This window comes from Corylus avellana, chromosome 2 (genome assembly GCF_965113065.1).
Source record: "Corylus avellana chromosome 2, dhCorAvel1.hap1.2, whole genome shotgun sequence".
Taxonomy (NCBI): Eukaryota; Viridiplantae; Streptophyta; class Magnoliopsida; order Fagales; family Betulaceae; genus Corylus; species Corylus avellana.
Genome location: NC_142491.1, coordinates 18,658,572 through 18,674,239, shown reverse-complemented (window position 1 = coordinate 18,674,239; position 15,668 = coordinate 18,658,572). Strand labels below are relative to the sequence as shown.

Genomic DNA, 15,668 nt, shown 5'->3' with positions numbered 1-15,668 from the left:
AAGCAGAGAAGAAATGCACAAGTTTTCAATTTTTTATTTTTATTTTTTTATTTAAATATTAGTTTTCAATTAGTTTGTTTCGAAAGATGAAATCCTAAACGAGCTTCATATGCTTCCACTTAGACACTAATTATGCTATTTTGTCTTATTAACTTATTTTATTTTTTATTTTTAATTTTTTAATGTAATTGTTCTTGTATTTGTTTCTGATTAAGTTGTTCAAGGGCTCTGTTTTGGTAAAACTCTTAGGATTTTTTTTTTTTAATAAATATTGATTGATGTGAAAAAAATATATATATATATATATTTTGTATAGAAAAATATTTAAATTGATTAATGTAATGTAAAAAGTAAAAGTGTTGGAAGTTAAATTTTTTTTATGAATAATGTTTAACTATTACCAAACGGGCCCAAGCTTTGTTTGTCGCTTGGATAACCCACTCTTTTATAAAAAAAAAAAATCTAAAAATCCCAACATCTTTTCTTCACATTAACAATTTTTTATTTTTTTTTATTTTTTTTTTATTTTTTTTATCACTTTTCACTCATACAAAATTAAGGCATCATTTAGCAATCCCTTCTCTTTCCCTCGATGCTATTCACACTTCATTTTAAAAAAAAATAAAAAATAAAAAGCATCAAAATATTTTTATTTTTTAATTTTTATATCATATTATTTATTTTTTATTACTATTTAAATAAAAAATCACTATAAAATAAAACATTTTTATTTTTTTATACAAAATATTCTTACTTTTTTTTACATTAGTCTACATTAACTACAATAACAATTAATAAAGGGAAAATGGTAAAAAGGGGTTTCCCTTTATATCACATGGATTCATTCATTTTTTATTTATCTTCTAAAAAATATTTGCCAATTACACTAGACCTTTCACTTTACTAATTTAGACTCCCTTTGTTTTGTGGCAAAATGACTTTTAAAAATGTTTTTTTTTTTTTAATTTTATTTTATTTTATTTTATCATAGCATGAAATATTGATCAACTTAAAAATATTTGCAGTTACCCAAGAAAAATAATATTCACAAAGCGGAAAATAGTTTACAATTCTCACATGCACAAACCAGTTTATGCATATCTACCACACTTTGGAGCAAGCAATTTAAGTAAGAAGATGAAAATTTAGGATTTATTTTAATACTCGTTTCACACGTGTGGGCTCAAACTCATTTTTAACAATTGAGAAAAACATTGATGTTTGGAGGCTACCTCATATTATATGAAAATATAATAAATATTTGACGAATTTTATGGAAGGCTTATTTTTCAAACCATTTTTAGGATTACAAACAAACATATGACATATCACTTTGTAAAAAAGAAAATGGGTAATTTCATTGAAAATTCCTGAACTTTCACCTGATTTGACAAACTCTCCCTAAATTTTAAAATTTCTCAATTTAGTTTCCTGAACTTTTAATTGCTCTCAATTTGGATCCCTCCGTCAAATTTTAAATGTTACATGACATTTATACCCCTGACTTTTGTATAAAATTTCAACTTCCGAAATATTTATTTTATTTAAAAACAAAAAAAAACAAAAACAAAAATCAGTGATATTTTACCCTTTTTTTTTTTGTATTTTTAAAGGCTAAAATTGACTGGGGGTCCACATTTAGAACAATTGAAAGTTCAGGAGACTAAATTGAGAGATTTTGAAGTTTATGGAGGGTTTGTCAAATCGGGTAAAAGTTTAGAGGTCTTCAGTTAAGTTACCAACAAAAAAAAATTATAAATTTTTTTGTAAGTCTAGCATTTCTCTTTAAAATATATGTGAAAAATGAAAATCAAGCAATTTTAAAGTAAGATATCAAACTAAGGCTAATGGACAAGTATTTAGTTTTCAATTAATATTTATTTTATTTCTCTTAAGAATCATATCAAAACTCTGTTATTTATTTACAAAAAAGTCCTGACAATAGTTTTGAAGTTCGTAAAATTTACTGCAAGTCAATCCACGGTAAAGGGTGGTCAAAGCATCTCTTTCTGAGACTTGGTGGGTACGACTGTACGACCACATGGCCAAAAAGGGCTAGAAAGTAGAAAGCAACCCTCTTGGTTTTGTTTTTTTGTTTTTTGTTTTTCTAATTTTTAAAATTTTCTTATCAGTGCATGTAAAATTACTTGCTATTGAATTAGTTTTTTGTTTTTTTTTTTATAAAAAAATTTAGAAAAAACTTTACTTATTCCCACAAACTTACACATTTTTTGCAGACACTCTTCTATTGTTCAAAATCTCTCACTTTGATGTATCTAATTTTTATTTCCTTTCACTTTCCCCATAACGGAGGGGTATGAAATTCTTAAAATACCCTCAATTTTTATTAAAAAATAATTTTTTATTAAAAAAGAAAAGAAAAGAAGAAAGGTGACCCTCCAAACGGTCACTTGTGACCCAAAGCGGCACAGACCCTCCGTTGAGTCGTGACCCGTCGGAGGTCACTTTTTTTTAAAAAAATAATAATTTTTTATTCATAATTAAATAAGGATAAATTTTGAATTTTTAAAAATTGTAGGGGTATGAAGGTATTTTAATTATTTTACCATTTGATTTAACTCCAATATGTAACAGTAAGGAGGTATTTGGAATGAAACAAAAGTTAGATATACCAAAGTGAGAGATTTTGAATAATAAAAGGGTGTCTATAAAAAGCACGAAATTTTGTGGGAGAATAAGTGAAGTTTTCCCTAAATTTTATGAATGCATTTCTCTTGAGTTAAACAAATATTGTATATTCTATGTTGAACCTTGTGATTGCTTAGAAGAATTGTAGAAGAAGCTTCACTTGTTTAAAAAACCCTTAATAATTTTATCATATTATATTACATAATTGGTTTCCAAATTCCACAAATTATTTACCATCCACTTTGCCCGAAATTTTGCATAATTTGTTTCATCTTTATCTATAATTTTCTTTCTAATTGTATTCTAGCAAAACTCATATTTATCCATCTTCTATAATTTTTCGTATGGAAAATGTTAAATAAATAAAATAGCGGAAGTGTGTTTATGAGAAAAGAGAAAAAAAAGAAGAAAAGAGATTTGAAATTGTTGGTGCATTTTTTTCGGTCCAACAGTCTCCGATTGGTGAGATTCGCGTGTTCTTCATGGCATCATTGATCTTCAATTTCGTTGGTCTTCGTGCTCCTTTAATTCCTGCAAAACAATAGCCCATCAAAAGAAGTCGCCGGTGGAGAGCCAGCAGGTCTTACTCTGATGCCTAAGTTAGTTTCTTTATGAGTTTGATATTCTCAAGAATTTGAATGTATTGCGTACCTTAGGCTCCATAGCATATGCCTATATATAGGTTGCTTGATAATTAGAATGGTAACCAGACGAAAAAAAATGAGATTCAAGTGTAATTGATGGGTGAATTAATAACCATGTCTCTTGACCGTTATGACCAATGTGAAACTGCCATTGTAATCAATGTGATTTCGGTCATTAATTTGATGGTTACGAATGAGATATGCACCCCCATTCATTAATGCGCTGACCGTTTATGAATGGGATATATGCTTGGATGTTAATCCTGGATTTTCTCTTGACTTTTGATATTTTGACTCGTATTTTAAATGTACAACAAAAATAATTCGACCTTAGAAATTAGGTTATAATGTTCAGTATGTTGACTATATTAACCTTATATATATATGAGAAATTAATACATGGCAAATAGAAGGAAAATACAAATCTTCCAATTAGTAATACAAGTAAATGGATGGAGACCACCCGATCCATCCATCCACTTGAAACTCTTGTTAGAACTGTTGACTTTACTTCCATTTGGAAAGAGGATGACATCAGCATATGTTTGAAATTAGGGTAGGTTCTTTGAAGAAATTGTTGGGGTTATCTCACAACGGTTGTGCAAGGGGCTTGTGGTCAGTTTATATGTGTGAGGGAAAGCTTCACCTCTTGAGTTAGCTTTTGGGGTTGAAAGAGGCCCAAGACCATCTAACACTGGTATCAGAGTTTAAGTTTACCAACAAATCTTGGCCCAACAGTTCATGGGAAAAACGGATTGTCGCTGTTTCGACCAAAAGCCCGATGTGTGAGGGAGAGATTATTGAGGTTATCTCACATCGGTTGTGGAAAGGGCTGGTGGTCACTTTATAAGTGTGAGAGAAAACCTTATCTCTTTAGTTAACTTTTGGGGTTGAGAGAGGCCCAAGACCACCCAATAGAAATTTGGACCCCTTCAAACATATGTTAAGTAATTAAATTTTTATCTTCATTTTAAATAGACTTATAATCATAACAATTTACTCTTTAATGCAAAACAAATTCAAAGACTCCTAAGCTCGTACTAACTCAAATACTCAAACACTAAGATATCTTACCTAACTCAAATACTCAAACACTAGGATATCTTACCTATCACATATGTTCTCTTATTTGAAAATTGTTGAGGTGCAACAGTGTCGTTCTACTTACTGTAAACTCTACTTTAACGTTCTATGAAAATTTTCTTTACCCTGTCATTTCAGGGTGGAAGATAATATGGTAGGAGATAGGTTAAACTTCCTAACACTTACAAAACGCCTCATTTGGACTACAAGCAAGGGCGGAAATTATAATTTTAGGTGTGTAAGGGCAAAAAAAAAAAAAAAACTTTTTTGAAGGGTAATAAATGAATTTTAGAGGATTTGTTTCATTAAAAAACATATATATATTTTTTTTAATTTTTGGAGAGTTTCATAGTTACATACAGTTCCGCCCCTTACTGGTGACATGTTCTTTGCACCACTACTTTGAACATGTCTAGTTGTATTGCAGATGATATACTTGAATGACAAGGTGGCTTTCAAAATAAAATGTTTTTGAAAGAATAATGTTACACTTCACACATAATTATTACATTTAGGACGTGTCTTAAGCTGTTCGTAGCTTTAAACCACTTAAAATAGGTTAATTCAAACAATGTGACATAAATGTGATAAATTAGTGTGAAACGTATCATTATTCAATATGGAATGAGGAATTCATCGTCTTGGTTTATTTTTCTAGCCTAAAAATAAGTTATGATAAATGAAAGTTCATTATTTTCAAAATTGGATTTTTCAAAATAAGGCAGTTGCTTGTTGTTTGAAACTTCATGCCACATTTCCTTCTTTCCTTTTTTTCAAAATAAGGCCCCTCCCCCCTCCCCCCCCCCCGGGGCCCAAAATAAAGAAAAAGTTAAGACATATACAAAGTCTCAAGTGCACCCTCAAAAGTCTTGTCACCTAATAAAGAGTACCACCATCACCACTTAATGCAGGTTTGTTTGAATCCTAATGGGCTCCTTGCCCATGTTTTTAGGAGGAGAATCCTCTCTATTTTCTTTGAAATTGAGAGGAGTCAGTTTGATATTTTATAAAAGTAGAATGGTCTAAAAAAAATATGAAATGGTTATTCTACCCTTATAAAATAAGGGATGAATCCTCTCATTTTCAAAGTCAATTTTTTGAGTTTATTTATTTATTTATTTTTAATTTAAACCAAAAAGTAAACGTATTAATAATCAATTTAACACATAAAAATATCTACAAAGCATTTAAAATCATTTTTATTTTTATATCACGTCACAATCAAAAAATCAAAAAATACTATCTAAAAAGTTTTATCAAACAAGTCCAATATTTTTTTAGGACTAACAATACAAACAAAGATGCTCTTCATTTAAAAAGTGGAATGGAATGAGGGAGGAATTATTTTACCTAAAAAATATTTTGATTCATTTAATGGTGTATATAATGTAATATAATTTAAAATTTTCAAATGATATGGATATTTACCATGTGACATTATGTACACCATTAGATGAAATAACATAAAAACTCAACCACAAAAAATGATTCATCTTAATTTCACTTATATTCCTAAAAATCCTACTTTTCTTGAGAGAATTATTTATTCTTATAAATAATGCCCATTTTAATAAGCTTATAAACACATTTACTCTTGACTTTTTTAAACAACATGAATTCATCAGTGCTGTGACACATTTAGCTTCAACAATGACATTTTTTTGGTGTTAAACTATATATGATTGTTTTCATGTATAAATTAATATGAACGACCTCAATCAACATGTTGGTTTTAAGTTCAAGTGAAATTACAAATTTAATTATTGCTTTTTTAAGTTCAGGCGAAATTACAAATTTAGTTATTGCTTTTAGGGTGTCGGCGTGTCGCATTGACTAACCTCTTTACTATAATTAGGGTCTTAAGAGTTTGTTAATAAAAAAAATTAATGAAATTATTTCTATTTGGGGCCTTAGGTGATTGCCTAATTCACCTAAGTAATTTCATTAAAAAAAAAAAATCTCATAAAGAAGGAGCCGATACCACATTAAATTTTTATATCTTAATTATTGCTTCTTCTTCTCCTCCTTTTATTTTATTTTTTTGCTAATTCTAACAAAAATCATCATGATAAATGATTTTACTCTTCGGAATAGGATGAATTAGAGAGTATCTAGTTCGTTATACTTGAAAGATATTTTTATCTTTTCACTTTTTAAGGAGGACAAAAATACTATTTCAATATAACTTACTGAATATATTCTTCAATTCATTTGAATCGGAGAGTATCCTAATTTGCCTTGCTCCCCCTAAGAGAGTAAAAGGACACATTTAATACAATTCTCTTGCATAGAAAATAAGAAATGCTTTGCTTATTTTCAAATACTCATTTTTGATGTGATGATGAATATTAATATTATATATTACATATACTTTTATTTGTTATTTTTCTTAACATTAATTTTTATTATCACATCAATAAATAAATAAATAAGGAGTAATTACATTTTCTCTCATAAAATACAACGTATTGTCACTTTGTCCCCATAAACTGACAATCTTACTGTTCAACCTTATCAAACTACTATTTTATGACCAAAAACTCATTTCCATTAGTTAAAGGTGTTAACTCAGACGATTAAAGTGACAATGCGTTGTAATTTAAGAGGAAAAAGTGACAATACGTTATAGTTTATGGAAGTAAAGTGATGTGTTAACCGTCTGAGTTAACGCCTTTGATTGACAGAATGAGAGTTTTAAGCACAAAATAGTAGTTTGATGAGGTTAGACAATAAGATTATCAGTTCATAAAAACAAATTGATAATGCATTATACTTTACGAGAAAAAAAATGTAATTACTCCAATAAATAACAAAAAGATTGTACAAATTATTATTTATTTTATAAAAAAACAGAGTAATGGTAGTAGTTCAAGCTGATATAACTGATGAGGAGAAGGACAAGTTTGTCATGGTATGAAATGAATGAGATGAGACCAGCTGTCAAATACCCTCCTGGAAAAGTGAAAATACTGACAACCCTAATTAAAATAATTTGCCATTTGGTAAAACAGCAGACACTTATGCATTAATCATGTTTTATAAATGCATGAGGTAAACGACACCCTTCTTTCAAGACATCCTTGAAACTTGAAAGAAAACCACCTACCCACTTGCAGGTGTTCTTTTTTGTTTTTTTTTTCCCCCTTGGGAAGGAATAAATGGTCCTGTAATTAAGATACCCATTTGTTTGTATTTGCTTAAAAAAAAAAAAAAACCTATTTTTGGATTCAGATTCCTTCTACTTATTTAAAATGAAAGATTTTCATGTTATAGAATTGTGACCGTTCATTAAATTTAATGGTCTATAAAATATAAGTTATTTTTGTATAATTGAGACAATAAATTTTGATTTTAAGCTGCTTTTGTTTTACCGGAAGTAGTATAGTAAATTTACAAGCTAACTATTTTAATTACCGAAATAATATAGACCATTAGATTTAATGAACAACTACAATTTTTTAACGTAAAAATCTCTAATTTTGAGTAATTAGAAGAGATCTAAATCCCCCACTTTTACCCCTCTTTTCCTTAGACAGGGTGGAGCCCCTATGTGCAGGTAAGGGGGAGTCATTTTCACAATTTTCTTGTAATTATCTTTGGGCCCTATTTTTGGACAGAAATAATAAATGATCCGTATCTGAAAATAAATACATTGGGCTATTTAGGGGGATCCCATTAAGGCATGAGACTCGCTCTCTCTCTCTCTCATAATCGTACACATATTCCAGGATGGAAAGAATCCAACACCATAGAATGCGTAGGCCCACGCATATTTCTTGGGCCCGATTCAATGATCCACACATTTTGTTTGTAAGATGGGCCTGAGGCCTATATCCCAGGTTAAGGCCCATCCAGAACTGCAAGTTACCTAAAGATCCTCTCCGTGTGGTGAGTTAAGGGCAGCAGTGGGCTGAGAATGTGCGTGGATCCACCGGTAATTGAAAACATTTTTTGAGTGACAAATTTAACCTGAATTGAAACGCACCGTTTACAATTCCCTATGGTGAAAAAAAACAAAAAAAAGAAAAGAAAGAAAGAAGGAATTTTAACTAGCAAGATCAACACTGGGAAAAATTGATGTAATGGATCTTTCTGCATTAAGACTTTATAAATCTTGTTTAGTTGGTATGAGTTTGTCTTAGTTTTCGTTTGGTTTTAAGACACGTTGTTTGAAAATATAACGATTTCAAAATGTTGTTAATGAAAACACGATTCTTAAAAAACGCAGTTAAGAGTTTGATAAAATCATGGTTCGACGTTTAAAATCGTACATTTTTTAAAACTTGCCGCTAATCTGTTTTTTGGAAACACATTTTTTCATGTTTTCAAACTATCCTTTTATTTTTTATTTTTTATTCAAATGAACTCTCAAATGGAACACTTTCTACGATTTTATTTAAAAATGCATGTTTGGTCTGCAAAATCACCGGCCAAACACACTCTTAGTTGATCTGCGTTAGAAGTTTAAAAACATTTCTCCTTATACTTAAAGAGGGTGAACAAATCCTTGAAGGAATGATTTTGGTGAACTTAAGGCTCTAGCAGCCTTGTTGGCTGTATGCTTGGCAGCTTCTTTTGGGTGCAAGCGTCTTTCTTTGAAAGGAAGTGCTCTTTTAGTGGTGTTGACCATTAACAACCATCATTTATTTTTCTCTTGGACTTTTGCTATTTGTATTGCTGATGTTAATTTAGTTTTAGTTTCTTTTCAAAGATGAAATGTTTTGAAAGTGTCCCGATTTATCAATTTTTGTACACATACTTTAACCAAATAGGCCACTTCTTACAGGATTTCCTATTCTCTTTTCCATCCGGATTAGAAATAGGAAAGATCCTCTTCCTTTAGTCTTTTTTCCCTCATTCAATTTTTATTTATTTTTTTAAAAAAAACTCAGTTTGTTGCATTTATATATACAGTCGAGTACAATTTGATTTTTTTTGGATGAATGAAATTTTTTTTATAGCAAGACAAACTTTACAAGATCTCTCCAGTAGCTGACCACTGGAACACAAGCTGCAAAGCAACTTACAACAACAAACACCAAAACACAAACTCTAAGAACAGAGTTTCCAAGTGAAATGATAAATAATACAATCTCAATTAATCTCCACATAATCTGTAATTCATAGCTGTCATCTTATCTCGATCAAACTTCAAATTATGGCGCTGCTTAGGTTGTTGCTCTGCCTCATCATCTTCCGGTGTCGACTCCATGATATTTACTAAACACTTTAAAAGTCACAAAGTATAAAAAAATAAAAGATAAAAAATAGTCCCTTACATTACAATACTTTGTGAGCTGTTGCATCATATTGATGTTTATCTGCTACTGCATTGTCAGCAGATGAGTTGTGTGAAGGGTTGTCTGAAGCTGATACACTAACAAAGCTGATTAAGCATGGAAGAACTTTCCCTGTACTTTCTTTTTATGCTCAAATACGTCATTAGGCATCATTAGAATGAGACTCAAATCATTTTTTTTTTTTTTACTTACCATAAAAAGGGTCTAGATCTTTCTGTAATCTCAATTAAATGGATGTGACATGCCAAGTTGTACCTACCAGTGACGAAAAGGAATATAAATACTTCCATTGAAACGACTGGAGAGAACTGAGAAGCCCACCAAGCTTGAAAAATTCTGTGTCAGTGACTTCTGCTGCTGTCCAATTCTCAACAAAAATCAAGATTAAACCAATTTCAAAAGGTAAAGAACAGTTGGGGTCGGACTTGACATGCTGTATTGACTTTATCCACGTGAGAGAATTTAGAAACATAATGAAATTATTTCGGGTGTGCCACTTTCACACAAAGAGAGTGTTGGATCAAGACAGCATACCTAGCTTCTCGAAGCGTCCACATCCAAAACAGGACTACTGGTCCATACTTTGTGCAATCTACAGCAGTTTTCCTTTCTTCAATGTTCATATCATATGGTTGTTCGTGAGCCATCACCTTTTTTGTCTTGTGGGCTAATGTTGAAGACAGTACTAGTCCAATACAATAGCATCCTGATTCCCATTCTACTATGAAGGTCAATTCAAGCACAAGCACGCTCAGGGGAAAATATCAGTTTACTATAATTTTCTTTTAAACTTATATTATAGTTGATATTTTAGTAATTGAATTGATAAGTGTCACGTGTAGTGCTATGTCAGTTTGTAAATGTGATAAGTACTATATATGTGAACCGTCATATGACAGTTAAAATTTTAGTGACTAACATAATAAGTATTTGTTAAATTGTTACGTCAGTTTGTACGAAAGTCGTAGTACGATAATCCAATGAAGCTCCTTTGAGAGATTTAGAAGTTATTGGTGTGTGTAGATTAAAGTTAATTCTTTATATAAAAAAAGTCTCAACTGCATGCTTTAATTCAGCTTCAAGCTGGGAAGTCATTGGGATTCAAAAGCAGCCAATGCCGGCAAATGGAGCTTGAAACATAAGACTAATAAGATTGAAAACAAGGATGACAACTGAAACAATATTATGGAGAATGGAAGAAAAACAAGAGAAGGAAGAATGTACTACAAATGGCACAACAGTGATGATTGCAGCAATGCTAATTTATATACATCTTATGAAAATGACAGAAACAAAACAAAAAGCTTTTCGAATTGTTCTTGGCAACATTGTAGCTAATTAATGGAATCCTCTTGAACCTCTGGATTGATAGAGTTCCAACCTACTTTTGGCTTCGGGTAGTAGTGATTCAATAGAAGGTTCTTCAACCAGATGCGCCTGCTTTGATGACCACTCAAGCACAATAAGCACCTCTTCTTGTGCAAGTGTCTCACTGTCAGGAACATGCAATGCAATGTAACATAGAAGAACCAATGCAGGAAGTTGGACCATCTGTTCACCAAAGTAAATCAATTGAATTAAGTGCTTGGCTCCTCCTGCATCTATGATGGCTTTGCAGTGATAATCATGGAGGAAATTTTCAGTGCAAGCAAACTTGTTAAGTGCAATGGCAGCCTCCATAGAAATCTCAGCTTCCCTTTCGTCGAGCAGCCTCACAAGCGGCCCAATGATTCTTGTTTCAGTTGCTCGGAAAGTCCTTGCCAAGTTTCCAACAGATTTGATGCATGGTACGAGGAGGTCGGAGTTAGCCACCTCTATAATTTTGAGCAATTGTTCAACTACAGCTTTGGCAGCAGGGGAAGTAGGCTTGAAAGCAGAGCGCCTCAGCTCAGAATTTTGCTCTGCCACAGCCGTGATCTCAGCCAATGCCATGGCCGAATAGGATTGAACATCATCAGCCCCTTTTTCCAACAAAACCGCAAAACACAAAAGCGCTCTTGATTCGGTGATGTTCCGACAAATAGATACATTTCCTTTGGACAGCTGCCAAAGGGCTCTTGCCGCCATTGCCTTCATCTGGGCTTTTGTAGACGGATCTTCAAGCTCCCTCCCCTTAATGCTAGTTCCCGATAGCGAAACGTGCTGCTGCTGCTGCTGGTGATTGTGATTGTGATGCTTTTTTTCATTGCTGTGAGTTTGTGTTGATGGGTTTTGGTTTTGCGATGTATTTGGCTTCATGGCCAAGGTGTTAGTAACCACATTGTGCATCTGGCTCGGAATTTGGTTGCCCAATGGGTGAGGAATTCGAGCATTGGTTTGCTTGTCATAGTCTTGATCATGTAATTGTTCCTTTTTATCATTTGGGTTCGGGTTATTACTCGCCATGACAACCGAATGAATTGACATTTGTTGTTTGCTGGGAATCGTATACTTACTATGTTCTTGAATGGTCTCAAAGGCAATATGGCTAACAAGCAACCGAATTGCGTTGTTCTGCGCAAAATGGTCCTGGCATTTGGTGTGATTCCCAGCTAATTCCGAGATTGCCCATGCCACCACAGCCTGAACCTTCATGTGGCCTTCTTTGAGGATTTTTGCAAACACAGAGCAGACACCAGCATTCACAATGTGTTCGACGCTTTCCGGGTCACGGCCGAGCAACCCAATGGCTCTGGCAGCATTCTCCTGGCCTTCCATGCGCCCTTCTTTAGCCAATTTCAGAAGCCCTATAAGCCCACCTTCCTCAATAATAAGCTTACCATATCGATCATTATCCCGAGCCAATGAAACCAAAGAGGCAGCTGCGTCGGAGCGCTCCTCTAACGATTTCCCATTGTGTAGAATCGCAATTTGTTCCCATATGAGGCAGAGAATTGGCTCGTTGGCTGCTATTGGAGGAAGACCCAGATACTCGTCGTCGCGATCATCCGCAGAGGCGGAAACTCGGAGGAGCCACGACACGTCGCCGATTGAATTCTCTAGTTGCATCGACGTTTTCCGAAACGCTGCGGCGGGTATAATGGTGAAGACCCGCTTCATGATGCCATTGGCGCGGCACTTGATTACGAGCGCAAGTGTTTTGTCGAGGACCTGCTCTGTGTCGTCGATGATGCGGCGGGTTGGACGCTCATAGAGGTCGTTGCTTGCACGCGCCGCCTGGCGCAACAGGCCTGCCAGCTTCTCTGTCTTTGCTTTGAGCTCTAGGCAATCTTGTTTGAATGATTGTGCCTCCTCAGAAATCTTCCCCACCTGGTCCGCCAATTGTATTGGCCTCGCCAGGATCTCCTTCACGATGTCCGCCATGGCCAAAGCGGACCTAACACCGAAACAAAACTCCTTAAAAACAAATCAACCACCCCTGAAAAAAAAAAAAAAAAAAAAAAAATTACCGCAAGGAACGATGCAAATTTGAAAAAGAGAGAGTTGGGTTTGTTATAAACGGTGAATTCCATTTCCTTTACATTCACGTGGGGGTTGTGGCGCCGCCGGTGTTTGGAGGAGGAGATTTTGGTGACGGTCAAACGGGTTTTTCTCCCGTTTTTTATGTAAAAAGGGAAAAACCCACCATTCTTTTTTCTGTTATAAGTAGGTGGAGAATTGGTTGGGAAAGTTTGGAAGAAGAGGAAAGGAAAAGCCCAAGCGCCTTCAATACACCATTGGCTTCTGGTGCTTGAAATCTGAAGCTAAAGGTAATGCTTAAGTTCCGGAGTGGGGGAAAATTTTGCATGTCGACAAGGTGATGTTACGCGCATGAGATGGACGTGGGGGGATTAATGGCTTTGCATGATGACGTGCTTGCGTTCTCTTTGATTGTGCATGAGAGTTTGTCAACCCAGCAGCAGGGTATAAATAATATTACTCAATACAATAGATTAATGAGTACTAATTTTCAATCTTTAGCTAAAATATAAAAAAATTATTGCACCACCCAATTGAAATTTTTTCCATTCTTTCGCAACCCTTTGTTTCAAAGCTTAATCCTTTGAATTTATGGGTATTTAATTGAACAAAAATCTTAGTAAGCTAGGTACCATGTTATTAAATAACGTAACAACATATTTACAATATGCATGACTATATATATAAATACTGTTAGACACTGATATGATAAGGGTGGCATTAAAAATGGTTATAATTTGGAGCACAACATTGACAGTTTTAATAATTATTCGAGATTAATATTGTAAAATCTTTGATGCTTCGAAAGAAACTAAGTAAAGTTTTTCTTAATATATATATATATATTGATGTTTATGGAAATTAAATTTGATTAGAGGTAAAACTAGAACGTTTAGTTGGGGGAAAATTTAAAAAATAAAATAAAATAAATAAATTCTTGAGAGAGGCAAAAGTTAATTTTTAAAGATATATTTATTTATTATTATTTTTTTGGACCACCCTATGGGTCAAGGGGTGGTTCTGCCCTGAACTTGACCCTTTACTAATACTTTGACCCCTTTTAATAATAATTTTTTTTTATTCTATCCCTTATTCCCTACCTCCCATTTAACTTAAAATGAAAGAGAATATAAGGCACCGTTTGGTAATCCCTTCCCCACCTCTCAACACTATTTACGCTTCATTTTCTCAAAAAAATTAATATAGAAATATTCTCACTTTTTTATTTTTTATATCACATTAAAAAAAATTAAAAAAAAGGGGGTGTCTGAAAATGGTTTGCCAATCACTTCTGTTTTGGTAAAGTAAAATTGTAGGTGATGAAAAGAAATTACATCGGTGGGGAAAAGTAGGAAGTGCGATGAAAGTACAAACAATAAGGTTTTTGTCGGTATTTAATTATATTTATGAATAGTAGATAATTAATATCGTATTCTTTCTTTCAAACAACCACTTGATTTCACCCGCTATTTTTCACTTTTTACTTTTATTTTTCTTTTCAAATAACCAATCAATAACAGTGAAGAAAATTACTCCAATGAAAGAGAGGCCCCCAAAAAAAAAAAAAAAAAAAAAAAATGCTTTCACTTTCAAGCTTCTATTTTCATACAATGCATCCGACGAAGGGTGACGATGACATGTGCAGAAAATTATCATTTACTTTTTGACTACTACGTCCCTGAAAATGACATTTCAATTGGAGTCTGCCCAAAATACTCATCCTTCTTTGTGGCTTTATAAAGATTAAAGGTGTTGAGCTCACCGTCCTCTCCAAAATGCCAACAAGGAGGAGATAACAAGGCTCAAAACCACCTAAAATAGATTATAAAAAAAAAAAGGCTAAAGAAGGTCTAAAACACTAAAATATGCTCATTTCTAAAAAGCGGTTATGAGTTTCGGTAATGCTAACGGATAGTTATTTTAAAACCGCTAACTGCTTAAGGTAAAGTGGTTGCTATTGGGAATAATTTTGCACTACAAGTCTATCAAATTTTGGGCCTCAAGGCCAATGACAGAATAACATGAGATATAATATCGATGTAGTTCTATTGAGAGAATTTGGGTAAAGAGTCATACTCAATATCTAAACTGAAGTACGAGTCTAGGTCCAATTATAGCTCTCAGGACTCTCAAGTTAATTCAAAGAAGAACCATACTCGAGAATACAGAATAGAGCTCAATTATTGTATATTGGGCATGCTGAAATTTTATTCGCTGAAGCATACTATTTCCTTCGGAAATTGACTTAAGCATCGGAGTTTCCTCGGCACAAACGCTGGCAGATCTTTTGACACTCTTGTTATTTTGTAGCTATTGTGGGAACACGAAAAACATACTGTAGATTTAGGACGCCCTGAAGAACGCACAGTTCACACCATGCCGAAAACTTTTAGACAGAAAATTATTCTAACAATTGCGATTACAAAAAATTTGATAATCACCTAAGGCGATTGCCTGCAACCGCTCGTATTCTCCTTAAGCTACACAAGCCTACCTAATGCACCGGATATCACTTTAGTTTCAATATCTATTATTTTAACAGAAAATACTTTGTAAAGAGATAATACTTAGCCTTTCATTGGGGGGTGTGATG

General features: G+C 33.2%; 1 protein-coding gene across 1 annotated transcript; it reads right to left on the bottom strand.

The window, feature by feature from the left end:
* Positions 1-10,854: 10,854 nt before the first annotated feature.
* On the bottom strand, positions 10,855-13,472 carry ARO1 (armadillo repeat only 1). The gene is made up of 2 exons (XM_059576988.2): positions 13,138-13,472; positions 10,855-13,034 (listed from the first exon to the last, which is right to left on the bottom strand). The coding sequence occupies exon 2, from the start codon at positions 12,977-12,979 to the stop codon at positions 11,015-11,017; it is 1,965 nt and encodes a 654-aa protein (XP_059432971.2). The 5' UTR covers positions 12,980-13,034; positions 13,138-13,472; the 3' UTR covers positions 10,855-11,014.
* Between the last annotated feature and the right edge of the window lie 2,196 nt (positions 13,473-15,668).

What these genes read in the sequence shown, in the direction of transcription:
- ARO1 (XM_059576988.2), bottom strand. Translation starts at nt 12,979, where the DNA reads ATGGCGGACATCGTGAAGGAGATCCTGGCGAGGCCAATACAATTGGCG.